Raw genomic sequence first — 27,014 nt, 5'->3', positions numbered from 1 at the left:
CAAACTTATTTGGACCAAGAGGCTTGGTGAGAATGTACGCTGTAGGAATCCACTGCAAGTAAATTGTCTCGTCTTCAACCAGCTATCGTATGTACTGACAGTGAAAATCCACATGCTTGGTTTGTTCATGAAAGATTGAATTTTGAGCTAACTTGATAACACCTTGGTTATCAATGAACAAAGTTGTCGGGCCTGCTTGTGACATCTACATATCCCCAAGCATTTGACGAAGCCAAGCAGCTTCACAACCTACCTTGATTGTCCCTCTATATTCAGCCTCTATCGAGAAGAGAGAAACGGCCTACTGCTTCTTATTGGTCCATGTGACAACATCGGAACCCAAACTGAGCACATCCAGAAGTTGACTTTTTATCATCAACAAAACCTATCCAATCTGAATCTGTGAACCCACTAAGTTTAGGATTATAACTCCAAGAGTAAAGAAGTCCATAATCAGTAGTACCCTTCACATAACGAAGCACGCGCTTTTCTACCATCCAACAATCAGCCTTAGGAGTTGTCATAAAACGTGAGATTTAGTTGGCTACGAAGCTGATATCATGTCTAGTAGCAGAGAGGTGGATGAGGTTGCCTACTAGTTGTTTGTATGTAGTAACATCAATTGGAGGAGATTCAAACTTGGCTGATAACTGCAAACCTTTCTACATGGGTATAGATGCAGGCTTGCAATCTTGCATATGAAACTTGTCTAACAAAGCCCTGGCATATTTGGACTGAGAAATGAATATACGTGTAGACTACCGCCAAACCTCAACACCTTGGCAATAATGCATGAGGCCAAGGTTAGTCATATCAAAAGACTAGCATAAACGTTATTTGATTTCCTCGATCAAAGATGTTGAACTTCCAGTGATGATCAAATCATCCACATAAATGGCTGGAATAATGATGTCACTGTCAATAGTCTTGATATATAAATTTGAGTTTGAAGAACTCCTCTTGAAGTCTTGATCACTGAGGTATTCATCAATTTTCATACACCATGCCTTAGGGGTTTGCTTCAATCCACAGAGAGCTTTCACCAGTCTAAGAATCTAGTGTTCTTTACTAGGAGGCTATGTCATTTAGACCTCTTCTTGTAGATCACTATTCAAGACATCTGTCTTGACATCCATCTGATGGACCTTCCAACCAAATTGTGTTGTCATGGCTAGGACTAATCTAATTGTGCTAATCTTTGCAGTAGGAGCAAAAGTCTCCTCAGAATCAATGCTCTAACATTGAGAAAAAACCTTTGCAACTACATGAGCTTTGTACTTATCAAAAGTACCATCAAACTTGTATTTGATTTTGTAAACTCATTTCCAGCCAATGGATTTCTTTCCTGTTGGAAAATTAGAAAGGACCCAGATGTTATTCTTTAGCATGCTCTAGTGTTCAAATGTCATAGCCTATTCCCACTCTGGAATTCCTTTAGCCTTCGAATATGTTTGAGGTACAAACACACTGTGAATGTTGTCCATGAGAGCAAAGTTAACTGACTTTGTAGATTTGCACTTTTTCCAAGCAATTCTCCTATCAGTGAGCTTGTCATCGCGAAGATCAGCAAGTATCTTAGCCCAACACTTAGGCCAAAAAGGACAATGACCAACATTAGGATTAGGAGATCCTCTATGATCAGGTTCCTCATCAGAAGAATCACGGCTGCATCACAACTATATAGGAGACAAGATGTCTTGATGTCAATTAAGCGGTGGGCTTTGTGAAGACTATTGTATCACACAAGCATGAGTTTCTGACTCTTGGCATCCAACTTGGTGTGTGATGCATCAAAGATCCAAACAAAAGCAAGAGAGCCAAAAGCCTTCAAGTGACTAATTCTGGGCTTGCAACCTAGCCAAGTCTCTTCCAAAATCTTACCTTTGACCGCCATTGTGGGTGACCGGTTCAAAAGATAAATTGCAGTGTTGAAAGATCCCTAGTACCGGAGGTCTTGGATATTGTTGTTTGTTTCACAATTTGAGTCTTTGGCTAGCATTTGGCATCTCTAGAAGACTTTGTTCAATTCTGAATTTTTTTGTTTTCTTGTTGGTTTTTCAATTGTTTTTGGATTTTTGAAGATATATGCCAAAATAAAAGATACATAAAAAACAAATCTGAACCACATATAATAAACAACATTCATTGTTGAAAATACTTGACCATACCAAGCATAATAATCAGATTTCAGCATTCGAATAAAAAGATTGTCAATGATATGTTTGGCATTTCTCCCTTTTGCCTCTATTGAATGTTTAACGATTGATTAATAGGGCTGAATCCGATTAGGACAAATTATTGTCAGTTTCCATTCGCTGGTTATCGGATCTTGCTTTATTTGGGTTTTTTGAGTATTAACCTTTGATTTCCAGATATCGGAAAGTGAGAGAATAACTTAATTTTTTCATGGGTTCAGAATTGGGGAGTAATGGCTGACATTAATCAATTCAAAAGGAGTTTATTGGGAATCAGGATTGTATTAGCATTATATGTAAAGAACAGGAACCCACAGACTCAACCTTATATAGTACAAAAAAGTTAAGCAAACTGACATTAAATTGGACATGTGCAGGCAGAAATACGAATCTAGGTTTGGGAGCTATTGATCTTATTACTGTAGCCTCAGTTTCAATAAGTCTAAAATTTAAGAATAAAGCTACTAAATATAAACTATAGTAAGAAGATTCAGAAGAATTGAAAAAGATTTTAGTCACTAATATAGAGAATGTTAGGCTTAGTAGGTAATTGAGATGGATATTAAGGCAAAGATTTTTGACACTAATACAACACAGTTTTCAATAATCGTTTTCATAAAGCTAAACAAAGAAACTTAAGAATCAAGCTAGGGTTTCAGGGATATTTTAAACAATGTGGCTTAACTATTGATACTAACTTTCATTTTGAGGTGCATTACTGATCAGCAGGTTAGTAAGGTGCAATCTCTTCTTCTAGAATTACAGAAGTAGAGCCCTATTCAAAGTATATGAAGTTCTAATCGTTTCTATCACTCTCATCTCAGCATATTAATAGTAAAAATGATCATCAAAAGAGATCATTGACACCAGCAAAAGACAGAGAAGGCATCTCGTGATGAATATTGTATTGAAAAACTAAGCTTGAAAAGTTGTAAACTGCGGTATGCCCCTTTCAATAATGTAATAATAAAATATTACAGTCCTGGACAAGACTAGAGGTTTTCTTCTCCATTCTTTGCTACCAGTGCCCATTTGAACAAAGATACTCTATTGTAATCTTATTAAATTATTATAATCAAAAGGCTATGGTTGTTTATCGATCCAAAAAAAAACGACTGTTAATATTGATTGTTGCTGCCCACAAATGGAGTTGATGCCAATTGAGAAAGGATTTTAAAATTGCAAATGATGATACTTTGCAGTTCTCAAACCCTTGTATGCACTTTCCAATCAATGACATGGCCTGATGATGTAGAATGATGCCCAAACACAAATCGACCTACCTCAGCTGCATATAATGGCAGCCTAGCTGAAAATGGGTCTCCCACAAATGCAAAGTTGTCTAGGAAGAAATTGATTGCTCCTCTGATCTCACTGTTCCCAATATCTCAGAATTCAATCACCCAAGGACTTGTTGAGGCTTGCGTCCCAAGCCGCAAAATCGCTCTCCCAGATCAACTCCAAATATCATAAGCTTCAAAATGTCAAAAGATGCTCCACAATATCATCTCCTTATATCTCCTCCCAAATGCAAATTGAGCCCTAGAGGAGAAATATACTTTGCACTTTGTAATAAAATAATATTTTCCCAAATAAAGGCATCCCGCTATAGGAAAAACATTACTTTATTAAAATATCATAACTCAAGGCGCCAAAAGGTCTCCGAATAGTGAAAATAGGTTATAATAATTTAAGACCTTTCCAACGAGCTATAACACAAGCATACCTGACCAAATGAGGCAATTATCCCCTTATTACTCCAAAACAGCTTTATAAATAGCCTTATAATGTAGTTAACAGCTAACTTAGGAAATATTCAAATATATTAAAATATTTCCCATATAGCCTTTGATAGCCCAAAACAACTAACCAAGCATGAAACTGACCCTGCGACCTGTCTGTAACTGAAACCGGACAAGATGGGTTAACTGATAGTCCCATTTCTAAAATCTTGGTTTGCTCCTAGAAACTAGGGAACACACCCTACCAACTTGAAACTGAAACCAAGGAATGGTCCCACGGAGCCTCAAATCTAGAAACTGTCACAACCTCCTAAAAATTAGGAAATTCCCCTAAAATCAAGGAACTACTCCCAACTAGCCCTCAAACTACCTGAAACACCAAATCCAATCACTAAATATCCGTTGTGAGTCTCTATCCACCACTGCTAGCCTACGAGACCCCATAATAGGCTAACTCACATGTCTTTGCTAGATAGGATAAAGAGAGGATATGACAAGTGTTCACTGCTTCTGCCCTAAACTTCTTCAGAACATGTCTTTGTTCAAGCATGGATCGAGCCATCTCAGTGATTGTTTTGTTCCAACATTGAACTACATTGTTTTGTTGTGGTGTGTGGGGTGTCACAAAAGCTAGAGAATTCATTAAAACAAATCTCCCCTCATTGTCTGACCTAAGAGCAATAATAGATTTCCTAGACCCTTTTTCAACTAAAGGTTTAAAATTCTGAAATATAGTAAATGCTTCTTATTTCTTTTTAAGAAAATAAACCCACATTTTTCTACTGAAATCGTCAACAAACAATAGAAAATACCTAGACCCGAAAACAGAAGGATTTGCCATAGGGTCATAGATATTGGCATAAACAAGCTGAAGTACCTAAGAAGCTTGCCATGAATCGCCACTTGTGAAAGGTGTGTGATGTTACTTACCAACCTAGCATGCATCACAAAACTCCAAGCTGCTAAGTCTGAATCTCTAGCAATTCGAGGACAAGCTCTTCTCGAGCAAGCTGAGAGAGATAGTGCACATTTAAGTGCCCATACCATTGATGCCAAAATTTGCTGACAGAAGACCACCAAGCAGCCATAGCTAAGTTTCGAGAAACACCAGAATCAATAAGTCTGAAAAGACCATGATCCTCAAGACCCACTACACTAAAATACTGAGTCGCCCTATCAATGATGGTGCACTAATGTTAACTGAAGGTGACATCCACCTGTGGAGGGTGTTGCAGCAAATGACTAGTTGAGAGTAGATTTAGTTTCATCCCAAGAACGTGGCACACATCGAGGAAAATGAGATTCCTCCCAGTAAACTAAATCTAAATGTTGTCTTTACCGACACAATGTACTCTCCCCCTCCACCAAAAATAACAAAATTTGAATAAAGCTACTAGTCAGTGAACCAGTTTCTAAGTGGATGAAATGACGAGAAGCACCTAAATCAATGTACCAGGCAGACGACTTCACATGACCTAGAGATCTTTTAGCCATGAAGGCGTAAAAAGCAGATTCTATCTACTCAGTTTGCTCTACACTATTCACTTTGAGTTGCAAACCAGATTGCTTAGATTGGGAAGCTACATGTTTCCGACATTCAACCTTCTTGTGACCATACTTGTAGCAATAGTTGCATTGATTATTCTTTTTCCTGGAGCATTCTGAAGTTGCTTGCCTTTATCCTTTTGAAAGAATTTAGCAACAAAGGCTTGCTCTGTGGAGGGGGAGCTAGAATTGCTCCCGCACTGTTGTTTTCATTGATCTTTTTGAAGCTAGAATTGTGCAGAGATCTGTGAACTTCATATCAACGCTAGTAGAAGTGATGTTGATATTCTCAATAAAACGCTCATAGGACTTGGGTAAACTCCTGAGGTTTATGACCAAAATGTCCTCTTACTCCATCTTGCGTCCAATGGGCAAGTAACTTGATCATGGATTTTTTGAATCCTATTCAAGTGATTCTAGAGCAATTTCCTCTCATACATGACAATAGAAAACATAGTGTTCTTGAGAAAGAAGGCTCTACTTTTGTCCAAAGTCTCATGAAGTGTCTTGAGATGCTCCCATATCTCAGCAGCTATCTTGGTGGATGGAATGTGAGGGATCTGAATATTAGCTATGGATAGTTTGAGAAACATCATCGCCTCCCAATTATGCTGATCATATGTAATTTGATCAAGACCAGCTTGCGTAGATCGAGTTGTAGTACACAGAACCACATGATCGATGTCACTATATTCCAAGATGGTTAGCATTCACTGTTTTCACGTGCCATAATTGCACATTTTTAGTGAAAAAGCGTGAAAATTTGTGAAGGCGCATACTTAAAGGCAAAAAAGCGGAAGACCCATAAAAAATGAAGAGGTACCCTAAAGAGAGTTTGAAAAATCCAAAACAAATATGTTGTCTGATTCTAGATCTGCTTGCTCAAAATAAGGCATGAAAATCGAGGCACCCAAAAAAATCTAGCAACAACTGAGATGAGCTCTCAAAAAATGCAACAAGAAAATGTAAAAATATTTTGACTCTGGTACTAAAAAGTTTGGGTTTCAAGCAAAAGCCCTAGTCAGCTACAAAAAAGCTTAGAAAAATGGTGGATTACAGAGAAAATTGCAAATTCTAGGCATAGATCAAGACCAGAGGTTTGTAAAAACCCTAGATGCGTCCAAACATTACTAAAAAAGACCATAAAAACAGGGTCCAAAGCAGACATGCAATTTTCAAAGAAATTTGGAAACGGGTGGCAGAAAAATCTGGGCATGAGTTGCAAAGAAATGGAGCCCACAGACATCCACGTGAACAGCAGAGAATAACCCTCAATTGTCAATGGATTCAGTCATGCTAGTTGTAAATAGAAGGACGCAAGTTTGCAAACTAAAAATAGTCGCATGAGTTACAGACAAAATGGTGCGACTTTTTGGCAAAAAACTCCTAATTGAGCCAGGGGTATTGGAAGCATGAAAAATAATTTTGACCAAGAAATTATAATTATTTTCCCAAAAAAATAGAGAATTAGCTCTGATACCATATTACTAAGTAATTGGAAGATATTTCCTTGATATTAACAACGATCAAGAGATCAATATATACAAAAGAATGAACAATGTTTCCTTAGGAAACAATCGTAAGGAATAGAAGCATTCTATTCTAGATACAGTAAACTAAATATTGGAAACATTCTAATATTTACAAGAGATTACAATATATAACCATTAAATAATAAATAATGGTAATATAAACTATGTATTATTGTAATAAAAAGGTTCTATTAATTTGCTTAATTAAAATGTTATAACATAAAATACACCCAAAGACTTTTCATTTTTGCACAAGTTCAAATGAGTGGTTATACAAAACAGACACACAATTTTCAAAGAAATTTGGACGCAAGTGGCAAAAAAACTGGGCATGAGTTGCAAAGAAATGGAGCCCACAGACATCCACATGAACAGCGGAGAATAACCCTCAACTGTCGAAGGATTCAATCCTGCTAGTTGCAAATAGAAGGGCATGAGTTTGCAGACTAGAAAAAGTCGCGTGAGTTACAGACAAAATGGTACGATTTTTTGGGAGAAAACTCTAATCGAACCAGGTGTATTGGAAGCATGAAAAATAATTTCAAAAATAAAAGGCAAATAATTTCAACCAAGAAATTATAATTATTTTCAAAAAAAAATAGAGAATTTGCTCTGATACCATATTACTAAGTAATTGGAAGATATTTCCTTGATATTAACAATGATCAAGAGATCAATATATACAAAAGAATGAACAATGCTTCCTTAGGAAACAATCGTAAAGAATAGAAACATTCTATTCTAGATACAGTAAACTAAATATTGGAAACATTCTAATATTTGCAAGAGATTACAATAGATAACCATTAAATAATAAATAATGGTAATATAAACTATCTATTATCGTAATAAACAGTTTCCATTAATTTGCTTAATTAAAATGTTTTAACATAAAATACACCCAAAGGCTTTTTTTTTTTGCACAAGTTCATATGAGTGGTTATACAAAACTACTATATATTACAAGATTAGAGAAAAGGCATGCACAAAATATATTTACTTTTGCATCTCTTTTATTTCACATCTGCTACAAGGCAGTTACAAAAAAGGTACCCCTGAAAACCTCTCCATAGACCCACTAAGGCCATGTAAGCAAATTAAGAACGGGACGAGGATGAGAGTTATTACCCAATAATTGAAGTAATTGGATAAAGAAACATGCACCCCCTTGATAGGGGCAACTGAATTATAATTCACAAAATTCAAATTCTTTCACAATTTCCAATGCTTAAGAATACATGCTAGCATTAGATAATTCTGTTAAACTTAAAGTTGACAGATACAATAATGTGTACTACACAATATAGACCAAGCTATCGATTATAAAAACTTACCCTAACAATTGCATTACTCAACTTGGTAAAAGCTTCTACGTGCAAAAATTCCGGCATCACCTGCATCCACCCAAATTATAGAAATCTAAAATATTAACCAAACACTGGCATCACAATGCATTTCAACCTTGTCAGATGTACCATCAGACTCACCTCTGGACTTAAAGAAGCATAATTTGAAAGGCGTTCCATTAATTGAGACATCACTGTCTTAATATCAACAGTTGGCTGCAAACATATTCACCAATAAAAATCAAGAGAGTAATGAATCAGGGTCAACTGTAATCATGCAAAATTAAGGAATGTTTGAGAATGTCTGTAATCTGACCAAGAGCACTGAAAGCATTCTGGCTAGTTTAACATACCTGCAGTTGAGGGCAAGCACTGAGAAGTGTTTCCAAAGTTTGTAAATGATAATCATCTGGAAATACTTGAATTATACAATCCATAAGATAATATTGTGCAATCTCATCTTTGCAGTTAACAACCTAACAAGACAAAGAATAGATTAACATGTATCTAAAATTTAAGTTGGAAAAATGACAAAAGATTGTGCCTCTGAAATACTAAGTTTGAAATGTGCATAGAGGGTACCTGCTCCAAAACTCTCGGGAGCACAGTGTCTTTGTACAAATCCAGGTCCACACCTTCTATCTGGCTAAGCACGTGCAAATTCTTTCCCACCTGACAGCATCGATTTTATAGAAGCAATCATCTACATTTGATTCTGAACACTGGTAGACTAAATACAATTAAATTGAAGATAAAGCTTTTACTCCAGCAGGCACTATTAGTCTCACAAGATCACGAAGCTCTTTCCTCTCCTTCTCCCGCTTTTCCTTCTCCCGAATAGGTCCCTGCAGACCAGACATTCCAATTGGAAGCCCCGCACTCAGCATCACCTAACTTTATGAATGACTCACAATCATAACAATGCCTGCATGAGCACAACTAATGTTAAGAATACAACCTCATGCCGGCACGACTTGTCACTTCCCTACGACACATGCAAGCAAGACCTAAACCAGACCTGGACCTGACTAAATGACAATGAGTTAACTGATATGGTGTAATCAACGCACCTGATGCTGCATCCTGACCCATAGTTTATTCATTTCTGTAAAATTCTGAAGCACAAACTCTACTGCATCCATTACAGTTCCCCCTTCCCTGCAAAATAAGCAAGATGATAAAATATATCAAAACAGAGCCCCCTATTCAGCAACTGGAATATATTAATTCTATAAATCAAAATGAATTGTATAGTCTGTGCCATAATTCAACAAATATGAACAATATATAATATATTTGAAAGAAAATGACAATCAAAATAGGTTAATAATTTCAAGGACAAATGGACCTCCAAGAAAATGGAACTAAAGACTCAGAGTGCACACACACTTTTCCAGTCATTGATTAAATTTAAATGTTTGCAGGGTATTGGATTCAATTTTAGAGAATTTCTATCATATATTTAACATCAAAGCATATATCTGCCTTTTATGTATTTGTCAGTAGCTACCTTGTGATGATTTTGTCTCCTTTCAAATAAATTAACAGATAATTAATCACGCTTAATAGTTGTGCATTGTCTTTCAGTGGGATGAAAATAAGAGTATATAAGACAAACATCAAACCCAAAATGTTTACAACTCTGAATATATGATTAAGAAAAGGTGGGGAGTACGCTCTGCAACTCCATATGCAGAGCCTACCTATTGAATGCTATTAGCAGACAAAGCTTTTAATGGCATCTACCTCACCAGGTTCTCCTAGAGGCTTGTCTGGCTCATTCAGAGTCCATTCTCACAAACATACCAGAAGCACTAGATCAACAGCCCATCAAACCCCAGTGATCAGCGACGGTGCAATAGGGAACCTGCACCCTCGTGGGTTGAACATAGCTAAATCTCTAAGGAACGCCGGCAATGGAAAAGGGAAGAATGAAGGGTTTATGTCAAAATTCTTCAAACAAGCAGTCCAAGGAGAGTCCCTTGTCCCCATGGGAGCCAAATTCTTCACGAGCGAAGCAGCAAGCAGAACCCAGCCAGCAAGTGAAGAAGATTGAGGTAAGGGTTTCCTTCCCCTGGATTCATTATTATGCCTAATGAACAAATGTCAGTAGCACTAGATCTAGAAAAGGGTACGCTTAAAAGATGTGCCATCTTCTTTTGCTGCATTAGACATATATAAACTCCCCTCCAGGAACTTTCTTAACAATTGGGTACAGAAAATTTGGGCTCTTAAAAAATGGGTTATCAGCTTTCATACTGTTATCTGCTTCAAAAAGGGCTTTTTCTTAAAGGCTGTGGTTTATAAACAATTCTGGACAATCGGAAAATATGATTTTTGAGTCATTCCTTCATCTTTGGAAGCAGCTGACAATGAAGTGCTTGCTCTCTCAAGCCCAAGATGGCTTACTATTGGCAATCTCCCCAACCCTATTTGTCGAACTTTATTCCACGGGTGCTTGAACCAATCGGAAGAGTTATTAAAGTTGATCAATCTAATACAATCCTAAAGGGAATCCCTCTCCCCCCAACTGGAAAATTTACTGCTTACCTGCAACTGTTCCCAAGAATGCTGAGCTTGTTTCCTCCACTCTTACCCCCATTTTTCCCAAGGGTGATCAGGCCCAACCCAATAAGTCGGGTGTACTCTCTTCTTCTTACCCTTCTGTGGTTCCAAATGCTGATAACTATAAGAAAAAGGTTGTTAGTATTGATAAGATCAGTTTGTATGACAAGGACAAAGTTCGTAGATTGTCATTGGTGGTAAGTTTATGAGAATGCTTCTTAGATTACAACTCTGAGACCTGACATTAATGCTGGCCTTATCAAACTCATCCCCAAAGATGATGATAAGACCCTGACCAAGAACTGGAGACCCATTACTCTGCTGAATGTTTCTTATAAGATCTTAGCAAAGATTTTGGCCATTAGGCTTGAAAACATTCTTCCTAAGATTATTAACTAGCATAGATATATTGGTAAATCTATCAAAAGAAATGCCAATAGATATCTATTAAAAATTTATTAAAAATTAATTTACTACATCTAAAAATATTTATATTTCCCAGTATTTCCATTTATTTATTTTGCACTCACTTAAGTTTTTTTATTTTAATTTCTAAAAAATGATTATTCATATCTCCAATATTTATAATATTAGCAAATAATTTATGTAGTTTTTATTTAATTATTTTTTTAAATATACTTTGTTTATAATAAATATTATGATTTTGACATGTAAACGGTAGTCAATTTTAACCTAAAAAGATAAATGTTAACATTAACACACTCACACCATCCCACTCCACCCTTTTTGCCATTGTAGAATGCCGATATCAGCATTCTATCGGCATTAATTACACTCAAACCAGGTTTGTCAAGGAAAGATACATCCTAGAAAACCTTATTACATGCTGGGAAGCTTTGGAGTGGGCTAGAGTTTCATGACAAGCTGGAATACTCCTTATTGACTATGAGAAATCATATGACAGGGGGGAGTGTAAATTTATTGATATGATGCTTGATGCACTTGGCTTTCCCCAATCATTTTGTAACATGGCATCCACTCTCATTTATGGGGCAATGGCTGCAGTTGAAATCAATGGGAATAGGTCAGAGATGTTAGAGCTGTCCAAATCTATCAGGCAAAGAAGCCCCCTTGCCCCCTCCCTTTTTGTTATTCCTGCTGATTCCCTTAACAAGATACTAAGAGATGAATATCTATCACCCAGGGTTCGAGGAATTGTATTGCCAAATAAGAAGGAAATATCCAACATCCAATTCGCTGATGACACTACCATTTTATTTTGGATAAATGAGTCTAGCGTAATTCATCTAAAGGAGAAACTAGACCTTTTCTGCAAGGCCTCGGGAAGTAAGATTTCCTTGCCAAAGTCCATTCATCTAGGATGGAACAAAAACCCACCTGACTCATGTAGCAGATCTGATATTGGATGGGAAGGACCTAACCATATTGTTAGGTATCCAGGTATTCCTTTTGCTGTTAATCCTAATATTAGTGATATTTGGACATCGATCAAAGAGAAAATATCTAAGAAATTAAACAAATGGAATAACAGCTACATAACCATGGCTGGAAGAATGTAAATCTGTCAAAAAAAACTTTCCTCCTATTCAGTATATCACTCTTCAGCTTGGCTTTTTAATCAAAATCAATTCAGTTTTCTTCAGAAAGTCATAAGGATTTTTTGTGGTCTGATGGAAGAGTTAACGAGAAAACTCATGCAGTTTGCAAGGAATGGCGTACTAGAAGTAAGGAACTTGGTGGATTGGGATTGGAAGATCTCAGAACTCAAGGGATTGTGCTTGCAGTCAAATGGATAGCTAAAGTTGTATAGGGGGGGTGAGCCTTGGAAAATTTTAATTAGAACTAACCTTTCTAGAGCTCATTCCTGTGTAACCAAATTCTGGTCTGATTTGAACATGTTGGATCTCCTCAACCTGAACCTCAATGTAGCTGTTGGGGGATACAATGTGTTTAATTCCATATGGAAGAGTTGGAAGTTTGGTAGACACTTGTTTAGTGGTGCTGGAGTATATGAACAGAACAACCTTACTTGTGGCCAGAAATCAATCTAGTGGACCTGACTCATGGAACTCTTGTCCAAGGTAGTTTGGATAAAAAAGTGGGCAGAGAAGGGCATTTTGAGATTCTGGGACATTGTCAACAATGGTCTGTTCTCAATGAAAATTTTGTATCTCTGACTCCCAATGGAGGACCTATCCACATTGTCAACGATGGTCTGTTCTCAATGAAAACTTTGGTATCCCTGACTCCCAATGGAGGATCTATTCCATCAAGAAGAGTGTGCTTATGATAAGATAGCTTGTAGTAGAAGTTGTTTTCTGCCAACTCCTGCTCCTTCCAGCTTATTTGGCCTGACTCTACCCCCATTCATTTGGTCAAGTCCAAATACATCTATTCCCTGCTCACTCATGACCTTGACATTATCAATCACCTCAATCAAAAGTGGAACCTGTAATTAGAACCCTCGGTCTGGAAAAAAGTTTTGACCAGCTTATGGAAATGTCCCATTGAGCACAAGTTAATCTGCTTCTTATGGCACCTATTCCTGCATAAGCTTCCTTTTAAGAAACCGAGTGGGGAATATAACATCTGTTTTGTTTGCAGAAACCTTGAATCTGTTCACCATGTTCTTTCTTACTGTATTTTTGCAAGAGAAATTTGGAAAATGTTTGGATTAACCCTCAAGAGAGGCTTCTCATTTAATAATATTATTATGGGATCCTTTGTCAACAGCAGCAAATTTTGTAACATCTATTGGTCCATCCTTTCTTCTGTCTTGTTATGGAGCGTTTGGAAAATTATCAATAATGATGTTTTTCAGGGGAAAGCTAGACATCTTACTGAGTCTCTGTGAAGACTCATTTATACTGATGTTGCACTGCAGGTAAGAGCCATCAAAAAGATGAAAGAGAGCAAATTCTTGCAGATTTTGAACTTTGATTGATAATAAGGAAGTTGCTCGTGGATACACCACAATAGACGAATCTGATATCACTTTAGTAGAATTTATTTCAGCAGCTGAAGAGAAGTGGACAATGGAAAAACAATAGGAACACTGGAGATATGCACAAAGGAGATGAGAACAGAAAGGAACCAGACTTGTTCATCAACCCGCCTGCCTCTCTTTTAAACATCACTACTTCAGACACTAGCAGTTTCCTCCCGGATTTATTCTGCCCAACTTATCACTTATGTACTGTCAATCTGCCCCATGTATATTTTGAACCGATCGATAATTCGATACTTGCCGTATTTATTTATTATGGTGCTCAGGCTTCCTATTTGGTATAATTTGTAGGCTGAGCTGTGGATACTGTCCTCGTGTGGACTTTATAATGTGATGATGTACTTTTGATCAATGATATTCAATAGAAAAAAAGATGTTTACAACTCAAGGATTCCCCTAGCATATTTTATCTGGATTCCCAACCAAAAGGTTCAATATATTGAAGGGTAACAATATGCAAACAGGGATATGGAGAAAATAGTTTTCAAAATACAGAACATTTTCTTTGAAATATTTTTCAAAAAATGTAATCTATATAAAGTCTTTATCTTAGACTCAAATTGTCAATTCATAGTTTCAATTGGAGAAGTGTTGGCACATCTTTAAAAACCTTATGGTATAGACTTAGGATTTAAAGGAGCAATTTTAAAACTTGGTGGCTTCTCATACCTATTTTTGCTATTATGATATGTAATATAATATATTGAAAAATATAACCGTCTTTGAAAAATTAAAGAAATGACATAAATTGATAATTAAAATTAGGCAAAGCTGATAATACAATTGATGATTGTATTGAATCTCAGTATCATTAATATTCTTGGAGTTTTCAGGAATATTACAGCTGGACAGTGCCAAAAACAGGCTCTCATTATAAAATGTGGAAAACAAGGGCTGAAATCATGATGAGTTCCTTAAGAGACATTTAAGAGGCAATTTTTATCAGTGCAACAATTGTCTGCTCACTCCAAATTTACATGCCAATTACTACCACTTCATGTCTTTCAAAGATTTTCCAATATTCAAAAAAATTGAAGAAAGGAGGAAGGCCAAAAGGTTATAGCCCCCTAGCACCTCCAAAAAATTAGTAAAATTTCAATTCGCATTTATTTAAATTGTTTAATAAATTCCATCTCGGACGTAGCTAAAATAGTGAAGAAACATCCTCTAATACCAATAGCTGACCATAATATATAGCTATAACTAAATTTTAATATAGCTCAACTCGGATTACTGAAACAAACGCTCCACAATAAAAAAAAGGCACAAGTTTATATATTTCTGCCCTTAGGCAAAAATGTTTGCATGCACATATATGATGTGAAAAGATTGGTGAAATAACCCTCACAACCCTAAGGGAAAAAACATGCAAACAAGAATCTTAGTAGAGGCAGAGCCCTGTATCTAAAATTGATAGTCAAAGAAGATGGCCTTCATGGACTCTCCTAACAAGAGAAGATGAGGGAGACGTTGCCCCACTCACTGGATAGATGCCCAAGATGAAGGAAAATTAACCTTTTAATCCATTGATTTAGAACAAGTATTCTCCAGAAATACACAGTCAGTCCAAGATGCAAGAGTTTTGGTTCTCCCAAAATCCCATGTCTTTCTTAGTGGGCTGCAAATAGCCACCATGCTCACAGCGAATCAGATTACTCAAAGATGAGTGCTCCATAACTCCACCAAGGTCCAAAAATGGGACATGAAATGACATGCATAAGTGGGGACCCACCTTTGGCTGACATGCAAATAATAATGTCGACATGCAACTGCATGCAATGCAAGATCCTCCAAGACATCTTATAGCAGCTATTGACATGTGTCCAACTCTGTGAAATGCAAATGTATAAGGTCATGGGCAAACATTTAATTATAAAATATATATAGGTTTTTGAGTTATGCAAGATTCCCCTTACACCACTGCATGGTTTTGTATCAGACACCAAGAGTAATTTTATAAGCAATGGCTGATATAATCCTGTGTTTAACTTCGGACTTGCTCATTTTGCCATCTAACATACTCCACAAAAAATTTATTCACTTACTGCTGCAACTGTGGTCAGTAATAGTGCTCCTTAACAACAGTAATGTTCTTATCTCAACCAAAGTGTCCAACCAAATCTGAACTATGCTTCTCCTTGATCAAGATCTCTCTCATATAACTCTTTAAAATGCACAATTAGCTCCCTCTAAAAAACATCCCATCTTGGATTATGAAATCCAACCGTTGTGTCATGTCCAAAGTAAGAGTCTCCAAGCCTCTCCAAAAGCTGGATCCTCATGATACTAACATTTGAGTTCAACAAATTCAACAATCTTGTTCTGCATCTCTGTCAAGAAGCTCCTTGGAATGCACAATTAGCTCCCTCTAAAAAACATCCCATTTTGGATTATGAAATCCAACCGTTGTGCCATGTCCAAAGTAATAGTCTCCAAGCCTCTCCAAAAGCTGGATCCTCATGATACTAACATTTGAGTTCATCAAATTCAACAATCTTGATCTGCATCTCTGTCGAGAAGTTTTGCCTTCTACTTAAGGCATATAAAACTTGTTTAACCTTCCACTCTTGTGCTTTAGAATAAAAGTCTAACTATGCAGAAATTCAACCCATTTTAATTGCACTGCAGAGCATTATGATCAATAAACAAAACAAACTCTTTTAGCAACATATAATGTCTCCATTTTCTCAAAGCCTGAAATCTAGTATACAACTCCTTATATAGAAAGTATACTTTTCCCTCACATTATTTCATTTTTCACTAAAACAAGCAACAAATTTAGCTTTTTGACTTAAATACAACTCTTATAGCATTACTGCTAACATCTCAATCTACCTAGAATGCCTTGTTAAAATCTGGATTTGTCAAAATACGTTGCTCCGTGACTTTCTTCATTAACATATCAGAGCTCTTTGCTGCTCCTATAGTCCACTTAAACTCATTTCTACTGCCTCTCCTTGTTGCATTAAGGGGTACACATATACTGCTATAATACTTTATATACTTTCAGGGAAAACTTACCAAACTGTGAAAAGATGTACTTTATTCAACAACAGCCCTCACTTTGGAGGCAAGGAAGCGGAATCAAGCTCCCTTCACAGATGAAAACTCTTAGGGAGCATCTGAGGTCTTGCAGCTAGTGCATGCAGATGTTGGTGGACAAATAAATATTGCATCGGTAACTGGTGTTAGGTAAGATAAGATAAGATAAACTATTAATGTCCAACAACAGACCACAAACAGGCCTAAGGGACTGAAGATACAAAAAGAGGCCAGAAGGTAGCAGGACCACCAAACGATGTTAAGTGTTTTCTTCTATTTGTAGATGACATAAATAGAAAAATATGGGCTTTTTCCTAAAGGCAAAATTAAGTGTATGTATTCCCGAGCGCACTAGTGGGTATCTCCCCTAATGATATCTACATACACGATATCATTGGGGGGATTGATCTCCCTAAAAATGGTGGGTTATCAGTCGATATGCATGCAGGGGTCGGCCCTAAAATTCTATGGCTAGTTTAGTTGCCCTCAATTTCTGCCCTCGATTTATTATTGCATTCCAAATGTTCAAAGCATTAGTTGAACTAGAGATGAGATGTCAAATCATTACTCTTAGGTTAGATAACTGGAAGGGGGTAGGATTATATACCAATGAATTCAATTACTTCTATGCTAAACATGGCATTAGGTGTCAACTTACTACACTCTACACCCCTCAAACAACAATGTTGTTGAGAGGAGGAACCGTATATGTTGGAGCATAAAAAATTTCTTAAGAAGTTTTGGGCACATGCAGTGTAGTGTACATTATGAATCAGCCTCCCACACATGCAGTCAAGAAGAAGACTACAAAAGAAGCTGGTGTGGGAGGAGACCTCATATCAGCCACCTAAAGGTTATTAGTTCCAAGCTAGATTCCAGATGCAAAGAGAACCAAGCTAGATTCCAAAAGTCAAAAGATACAGTAACAATCATAAATCCTATTTGCTGATTAATGTGGACACTAACTGTCTCACCATTCAGTAGGAATGTGGTTTTTGATGAAAAAGGTGGGCCCTCTGTCCTCTCTTCTCCTATCTTCTACTTGTGTGTGTTTTGTAACACTCACCGACACAAAATAAAATACCAACAATTTCATCCTCTCTTAAACAAGGAAACCTCAAATACTAAACAATGTTATCAATTAAGGCAACCCCAAAGTTAACAATGAAAACTATGTGACTTTACAATGGATTAGTCAATGAATGATGTGATTTGCTGAAACTTGAACATCTAATATAGCAATTTAACTGACGCTTCCTTCCTATACTAATTTAAACTCAAACAAAGGGCAAAATAGAAAGGGTTAGGGAATCTAAGCTAACACTTAAGGACAATGATAACATCGGATGATACTTGGATGGACATATTACTTAAGGAGCTACTTTTAACCTGACCTAAATTACTCAGAATTCCGTTGAAAAATTGCAATCTTATGAGGTAGTGAAAGATTTTTATATTGTAAATAATCCATCAAAATAATAAAATACCCAATGTTGGCACAATCCAAATGAACATTCACAATCTAACTGTATCAAAATGGGGGTCTGACTAACCATGTAAAGTAACTTGCAATCAACTAGATGCAATATGTGAACTAAAGAATTCAACAAATATCTCCACATTTCTCCATCAAAACCAATGAACTTTAACTAAAACTTGAGAAGTAGAAACAGTGTAAAGATTCAAGTCTCCAATAAATATTCTCTATTAATTTCAACATAGTCTTGGCAACAATTTTTTATCTCCTCCTCCTACTTCTAATACTACTGCTTTATCCTTATATTCTTCTATTTATAAATGAAAAGGCCAAGCCTTTTATAGACTTCCCAATCACAAATGAAGGGCCCAAATTGATTCTATATCAATGCTCAAGATAAGTCAATGAAAACCTTAGTTGGGGTAGTTAAACTACCACCTTGTATATTTTTAGCCACCAATGGAAAAATTAAAAATCTGTGAATACACATCCTCTTAAGAATGAACCAATGAGAAAATTGATTGTAATATTGAATTCAGTGTCTCCCACGTGTCTAGTTGTTGATGAGTCAAGTTTAATGAACTTGGACATGTTGATCTAGAATTGATTGATTGGTTGAAAATGAGTAGATGCCACACCTACATGCATGTGTTTGTAACCTTCATACTTTATCACAAAGAACTCCATTGTACCTCTAGCAATATCTCCCAATATCATCTTTCTTCATCCAAGGCAATCCTTGAAACACATTTTCTTGTAAACTTCCTTATATCTCCACTGGATGAGCTTCTAACTTTGATTAACTTTTTAGGAACTATCTACCATTTGCAAATTTCATCTTCATCTTTCACTATCTTCTTTAATGATTTAAAATTGTTGATCTTCATGTTGTTAAGGCTTCACTTCTCTTCACAATTCCATCTTCATTATTTGGAATTCTTTGTGATTCTTAAGGCATTGTAATTGTCCTCCCTTAAGCTTGTTGTGGAATTCCTCAATTCTTGGCACCCAACACCTACTGCTGAAAGGAAAACCCTGTATTATTGCTGATGAAATTTGGCTTGATTCTGATCTAATACACACTTTTGTTGGGAAATTTGCATTTACATCTGAATTCCAATTCATATCTCTGCTATAAAAAAATTGTCTTTTGAATTCCCATTGAATGATGGTGAAAAAATACTTTGATCTCTGTTATATTGGTACTTCAATTAGGAATTTCAATTTGTTTAATGAGGCTGACCTATTAGTGTTTGTTTGTATTTCAAATTCAAATCACTCCATGTAAAGTCATCTTAAGCTTTAAATTCCGGTTTTCCTATTCATATTAAAGCAGCATGTTAAATAAGACTGAGTGAGTAGCCGAGTTGGTGTGAAGGCCAGTTGTGAGGCATAGTGTTTGGCTTATGATCTCGACGTTATGCATCAACCACGGTTTGATTCACTCTAGATTACCAGGTCTGAAGGCAAGTCGTGAGGCATAGTGTTAGGCTTATGATCCCAGTGCTACGCATCAACCACAATATGATTCACACTAGATTACCACAAACTCTTTAACGCATCAACCATGGTTTGATTCACACTTCATTGCCACAAAAAAAAAGGGTGAGTAAGTAGCCGAGATGATGTGAAGAAGTAGTGTAAGGCTTATGTTCCTGGTGCTGCGCATCAGCCACGGTTGGGTTCACACTAGATTACCACAAACCCTTTACATAATGTGATCCCACTAGTTCAAAGCTCCAGTCAAAAGCAATCATAAATAATCAAATACCAAGAGAAAACAGCAGCATGTTAAATGTCACTAGCAAGGACTTCACACTTGTTTTGAGATAATCAGAGGGCAAAGACTTGTCAAAAATCCAATCTTTTCATGAGTGAACCAAAAATGTAGCTTCATTGTCATTTTACCAATAACTTGTTGAAGATGGAACTACAATGTTGCAATATATTCCAACTCGGGACCAAACTGCAGACAGATACAGTAACCAGATTTCTAAGCCAGGACAAGTTTCGTAAAATTTAGGTGGCAATATAGTGTAGTAGTAGAATGACCATTAAGGGAGGTACTAAAGTTATATTGCTGTATTTCTTATTTAATAGTCATTTACATATTTTTAGTTAGTTTAGTAACTTTCTGTTTCTGCTAGTAACTTTCAGTTTCTGCTTTCTAATTAAGATTGTTTCTAAGTAAGAAATGTCACTTGTGATTTCTTACTTATGAAGCCTTCCATCTCCATTGCTAATGCACCGATTTACCATTTCAAATTTGTCATTGATACTGCATATTTTTTCAATTAACTAATTGTTGTTCTAGATTTGGCGATGTTACTTAAGGGCTTTATAATGATTTAAACTTCATTTCAAGTGATCGAGGCATAACATTTGGGGATTTATAGCACTTTCCACATGTTTAAAATTTCACTCTGACCACTTTTTTCCAAACGGTTTTTTTACACTTTTAACTTGAAGTATACTTTGTCACCCGAATTGACTTGCCATAGCCTTTTCACTTTTGACATAAGTGACCAAAAGTGCATTTTTGACTTGATAGGATATTTTTACCCTCATAAACACTTGTTTTGACCTTGTAAGCCTTAATTGAACATCATGCAAGAGTTACATTCTTCCTTATTGGCATACTATGAATCACATGGGTACCTTTTCCCAGCTTGCAATTAAAGTATCTTTTTCCTCTCTTAAGATGCATCTTGAAAAAACCCTGATGAGAACTCATATCTTGCTATTAAATATTTTTTGATGCATATACTAACCATAGATCCAATCAACAAAATTCTGGCATACAGGATTGTTTGCATTGTCACATATTAAACAAGTAAATGACTAGCTAGCTTTAATAATCCTACACTCATCCACATAACTCCACTACTTTAAGTTCTGTTTTTTCCTTTCGTTTTCTGGAGGTCATAAAAATCTTATTTTTCTCTGCCAATGCTTCCAGTTTTCTGGGAAAATATAAAGATTACAAAATAGCAAAAACACTCTTACACATGTTGCATGTATCTTAATTCTAAAATAATATAATGGATTATAGATTGCTTTCTTCAAATTATAGCTGAGATCGGACCCCGCAGAGACAAGGAAAAATGTACCCCAAGCATTCAAGTAGTCTCTCTGTCACACATAGTCAAGCTTGACCAAAAATATAGTTAATATTTACTTTTATATTCCCAAGTAACAGTTGTTTGATATTTTTTGTACAAGGTAAACTCACCCTTCATAATCAGATCCAACATCTGGCAATTTGTCCCTGCTGACCTGGGACAAGTAACTTCGTAAAAAAAGACCACGGATGGGATGCTGAATTCCTCGACTCATTTCAACAAGATCTTTCAAAACATCTTTAGCCGGTGCCTCCTTTGACTTGATATATACAGAACCCACTGTGCAAAGAAGATACCTGATGATAAAAAAGAGAGGGAAAGAGGTAAGTTTTTTCATTTTTCATACAATATTTTTCCCATAGCTAAGTCTTTATATCAATGAAATCCTCCATTCTGTACAGTTCATTTAATTTGAAAACTTTACCGTTATACATCAAACTTACTACTTTTGACAATGTGAAGTGATTTTCTCATGACAGCATAACAGTAATAAGATAACAGAGCTATAAGAAAAAATTTCCAGCAAATATATGAACAAATTTTACAAACAAATTTGAGGCTAAAACCTGTTAAAAGACGAGATTATAAGCAGAGGAAGAAACGTGGCTTGATTGATGGCGAGTGCACAAGGTCCTGCCACCATTGAAAGAGTATGTAAAAACAGTAACTTCTATTTGGCCAAACCAAGCGACATATTATACAATATATTATACAATGGTGTCGTACCCCACTGATCAGGAAATAAATGTCGGAATGGAAGTAAAAGAAGATGTATTCCAATAACGGGCCTTTGATTTGACCCATAAATACATGCTTTACCAAACATACTTACCCATTACACATACTTTCCGATGGGAATATTCCCAAGTGGAAATGTGGATCCCAAACTGTAATCAATTCACTTTGGAAACCCACGTGGATTAGGAGGTGGAGGTGCCAATAAGATGTATTCAAAGTCATAACAAACACATATTACAAAGATTACCATCTTCCATTGACTACGTGCATAGGGGTTGAAGAAGTTAAGATGATGTTGAAGGTAAGTGTTAATTGTTTATTTCTCATGAATATAAGTGAATATAGATTGGGAAATTGGTCACCTTAGATTATTATGTGGCATTAATAAGGAAATAATATATTGAAAATATAGATTATTGAATATATGCATAGATGTTCGAAGTATATATTTAAATTAGATATTTACTTATATTGTATTTGAATGATAATATGCAGAATTATTTATTATCCTTAAGTATTATATTAGTCTCTCTCTTATTTTTATTTCGATACGTACTATAAGAGCTATTTGCCTTGATTTTTTCCTCTCTCTTTGAGAATGTTCTTGCAAGAAAAGGAAGATTGATATCAAATTCAGAGAGAGTCTGACACTTCATCAAAGGCAACATTGGATGAGGAGCTCAGAAGATTGATATTCATAAGGAGTCTGAAAATCCATGTGTGTGACTACATGATTTTAATCAGCCCATCCCCTGTGTACATGAGGAAATGACGACTTCCAAATGATTATCACTTGTATCTATAGAAGTTATTGAAAGGTAGCAATCTTTCAATAACTTAATCTTCGATTATGATGGACATCTTATGATGTCTAAGTAGATCATGATAGATTATAACTTGCATGGTGAATTAAGTTCCTTAAACAGATCATGGCCTTCTATTGTAATGGAAACCTTATGATGTCAAAGCAAATCATGATAGATGATAACTTGCATAGTGGATTACGTTTAAATAGACCATGGCCTTCTATTGTGATGGACATCTTATGATGTCTAAGACAAATCATGATAGAGTATATCTTGCATGGTGGATTTAGTTCCTTAAACTGACCATGAATGTTTCTGTGGTAAGTATTATTGAGGTTACATTATCTATGGACATTTTTGAGTACTTGGTGAATATCATGTGACTTGATATTCTGAGGCCATTCCTCTTGATATCATGAGATGATATCTAAATGGTGGATATCTCTTGATAAAAGAGATCCTTAAAACTTGTCATTCCTAATATCGCATTGAGGTAATATCTCTTTATATGTTTATCCTCCCTAGCTAAAAGGAAGTGTTAATGTTGTGGCTTCAATTTGATTGATTTAACCATGAGATACATTTGTATGATTATCAGTTAATCATTCTGATTAGTAATCATAGACTATATATATATATATAGTCAATAGTTGTCTAATATGTACTAATAATTGTTTACATATGATTAGTTCAAGCAGATGCTTAAAATTTTGAGCCCACCACCAATACCCTGCCTCAAAAGCTCCTTTCTAAGCAGTAAATGCATTGCATAGAAATGATTCCATTTATCAAAAAACTAAATTAGATATCTACATCAGAGTACCCAAAGGACAAGAAGAGTAATGGATCCAGCAATGGTTACCCTCTTCCAAGGGATCCCTTAGTAGCCAGACTTAAAATCTACGAGACTGATATGCTAAGTCATCTTACAGTTGAACCAGGCTTGGCACCAAGAATAAATAAAATGAAAATTGACTTTAAAAGGATGCCTTAAAAAGTTAAGATAATATATGTTTTTTCGGTTATTTTTCCATTTCACATAAATAAAATTACAAAATCATTCGCATAATGCCAAAAAAGCAGTTTTGTTTGAGATCTACCACTTGCACGTTTCTATTTGTTGTTTTCAAGTTGGCCAGGCCTTAACAGGATATTGACATCCCAAAGAATTTCGACTACAGAAATAAGAAGTTTTCACAGACTCGTTAGTTGTCAGCAACTGCCTTACATAAATCTTACAACAAGACAGCAGTCCTTCAAAAAACAAGCATGTGAGTTTATTTCTTTACAGGATCAATAAATTAAATCCTTTATTATGATATTGTTGGCATACTAAATCACTAGACAAATTTAATTAAAAGTATCAAACAAAAGTAACCAATGCAAGAAAACTTACAATCTAGGCAAAATATTTCCGGAATGTTGTACAAGTTCGTAGAGGTCAATAACAGTGCATCCCCGTCTCGTCTCCTCTATGAAGAATATCTCCAGTTTTCTTAGCTCATCAAAGGCTCTCATGTCTTCAAATTGTAAGTATAGGAATGCCTTGGTCGCAACACAATACGAATAATAATTCTAACTACTATTATGTATTTAAAGCAACCAAAGAAACTCAAAAGGATACATAGTTCATAATACTTGTGCGGGGAGAGTCTGGAAGTTCTGAGCTCCGTAAGCATCTGAGCCGAATATTTTAGGGCATCACGGAGATTATTTGAATCCTAAAGAAACAAAAAAGAGTCAATGATAATTGATAAGTAAACAGATCTGGATATTACAAATAATCGAGAAAAACAATTTGTTCAACAGGCCTTGGCAGAAATGCAACAATATAGTTAATTAGAATCAATTAAAATGTGCAAACGCCAGGTAGCCTCAATAGAAATGGAATGACATAGCTAATTGAATTCAACTAAAATGTGCAAACACCAGGTGGTTTGATGGTCTACAAAGACGGATCAAGACAAAGAGACTACACCTTTCCGGTCATTGATATTATCACTCTACTGGTAGCAGTGTTCTCGCTATCTAATCCTGCTGGACATTGAACTGAATTTCGCCACGAGTTCATGGCGAAATTGTGACAACCATCAAAGCTCATAGATTCTTTCCCATTTGAGTATAAGGAGCCCACGCTACTTCAAATTGAATGAATATTGGAACATGGAATGATTTTGAAGGCTTATACTGTTTTTACTTGGATTAAGAAAAAAGTGATATCAGATTAATTTTGACGCCTTATATTTGAGGGAAAATAAAACTAAAACCGGGTGATTTTAACGGCTTCAATTCTCTTCAATTAAGCAAATAAAAGTGAGATGTCAGATTATTTTAACAGCTTAGACTGCCTTTATTGGACTGAAAAAAAAGGAACACCGGACGATTTTGACAGTGTAGATCACCTAGAATAGCGTACGATCCAATTCAAGAAAATGAAGCATTGAGACATGGGGGGAATTATTTTCATAGCAAATTTCTCCCATCCATGAAATCAGATGTGGAATGGAGATCTGGGCTTGAAATTGCTTCTGACTGACTTTAGAAGTTCAAGCTCGCACTTTGTCAAAAAAAAAAAAAAATCGTGACATTTCATCAACCAAACGATTTGCCATCACTCACGCCTCGATCTATTGGCTAACCATTTGACCGGGCATGGCCGCTAGGGTTTTTTGGAGCGAAAAAAACGGAAAGCGTATATACTGAATTTGGGTTCTAGTAAAAGAATTATGGTACCAGGGCACGATGCATGTAGAAGGCGTTCTGTTGGAGGCCTGCGATGCCCTCGGCCAGCCATTTTTCCTGCTCCTCATAGCTGCTCACACTTTCACTCTGCATCGTGTTTCTTTGCCAATCTGTTCTCCCAATTCTGCCAAGCCCTAATCCTGCTCGTCGCTTCTTCTGCTTAAGAATTTAACGTTTTAATACAAGAAAGATGTGGAACAATTAGATTTGTCTCATCCGCTTGCTTGATTTGTTTTCAAGCTGTGTGGGAATTCTGCGAGTCGATTGGTTTAACTCTTTCTAAGTCGTTTTATATCATATTAGAGGAGACGTCTTTTTTATACCGAGGTCAAGTTTTTATGGGCCCTGTTTTACCCTGCATTTGACTAGTAGGTCGAATCCTTACATGGCTTGCTTCTTTAGCAACTCCAAATCGCTTATTGGGGCAGGTTTAGAGTGGAAGTTAGTAATTGTCTAATGTTGTGATATTTCGTCCTATTTGTATTTGGTCTTGTGGACAATATTAGTTGGCAAATACTAACTTAAAAACTATAAAATATATTAGTCTAATCAATAAGATTCAAGTATTTTTTAGGTTTTAAGTTTTTTATAAAGTTTGAACATTTTTATCATTTTTTGAAATGGAAAAAAGTTATTTAATTAAAATCTTATTGGCTCTCAAGGAAGAAAATTAATTTGTGAAACTAAAAAAATCAAGAAAAATTTTTAACTCTAACTACTACTATTAATTATACAATTAATATCATTGAAAATATCATAAAAGATGATGTGACACTACATTTACTTTATCATTTCAAGAATTTCACAATTTAAATTATTTATGAAATTTAAACATATTTATTTTATTTTTTGAAAAACAAGAATAGTATTTAATTTAAATATACAATTAATATCTTCAATCATAAAAGATGATGTGACACTACATTTTCTTTATCATTTCAAAAATTTCACAATTTAAATTCTTTATGAAATTTGAACATTTTTATTTTATTTTTTAAAAAACAAGAATAGTATTTAATTGAAATGTTTTTGGATCCTACTAAATAGTAATTGAGAAATTTAATTTTTAAAACTAAAAATCAATGAAAATTTAAAATTCTATTTTTTTGTATTAATTATACAATTAATATAATTATTATAAAAGATATGTCACACCACACTTTACCATTAGTC

The 27,014-nt window shown here is 35.6% G+C and overlaps 1 protein-coding gene across 1 annotated transcript in view; it reads right to left on the bottom strand.

The window, feature by feature from the left end:
* Positions 1–26,134, bottom strand: part of LOC149538275 (vacuolar protein sorting-associated protein 35B-like) — a 39,654-nt gene extending 13,520 nt beyond the window's left edge. Inside the window, exons 1-10 of the mRNA XM_089799642.1 lie at positions 25,833–26,134; positions 24,724–24,820; positions 24,496–24,619; positions 21,666–21,851; positions 9,431–9,518; positions 9,149–9,205; positions 8,943–9,032; positions 8,714–8,836; positions 8,502–8,576; positions 8,349–8,408 (exon numbers count right to left, since the gene is read on the bottom strand). Coding sequence (XP_089655768.1) covers positions 8,349–8,408; positions 8,502–8,576; positions 8,714–8,836; positions 8,943–9,032; positions 9,149–9,205; positions 9,431–9,518; positions 21,666–21,851; positions 24,496–24,619; positions 24,724–24,820; positions 25,833–25,934 — 1,002 coding nt within the window. The 5' untranslated portion in view covers positions 25,935–26,134. The remainder of the gene's footprint in view (positions 1–8,348; positions 8,409–8,501; positions 8,577–8,713; positions 8,837–8,942; positions 9,033–9,148; positions 9,206–9,430; positions 9,519–21,665; positions 21,852–24,495; positions 24,620–24,723; positions 24,821–25,832) is intronic.
* Between the last annotated feature and the right edge of the window lie 880 nt (positions 26,135–27,014).

The sequence above is a fragment of the Cupressus sempervirens genome, chromosome 9 (genome assembly GCF_028749045.1).
Source record: "Cupressus sempervirens isolate cs-2001-9-10 chromosome 9, ASM2874904v1, whole genome shotgun sequence".
In the NCBI taxonomy this organism is placed as follows: Eukaryota; Viridiplantae; Streptophyta; class Pinopsida; order Cupressales; family Cupressaceae; genus Cupressus; species Cupressus sempervirens.
Note: the sequence above shows the minus strand (reverse complement) of the source record. Positions and strands in the feature narration are given on the sequence as shown.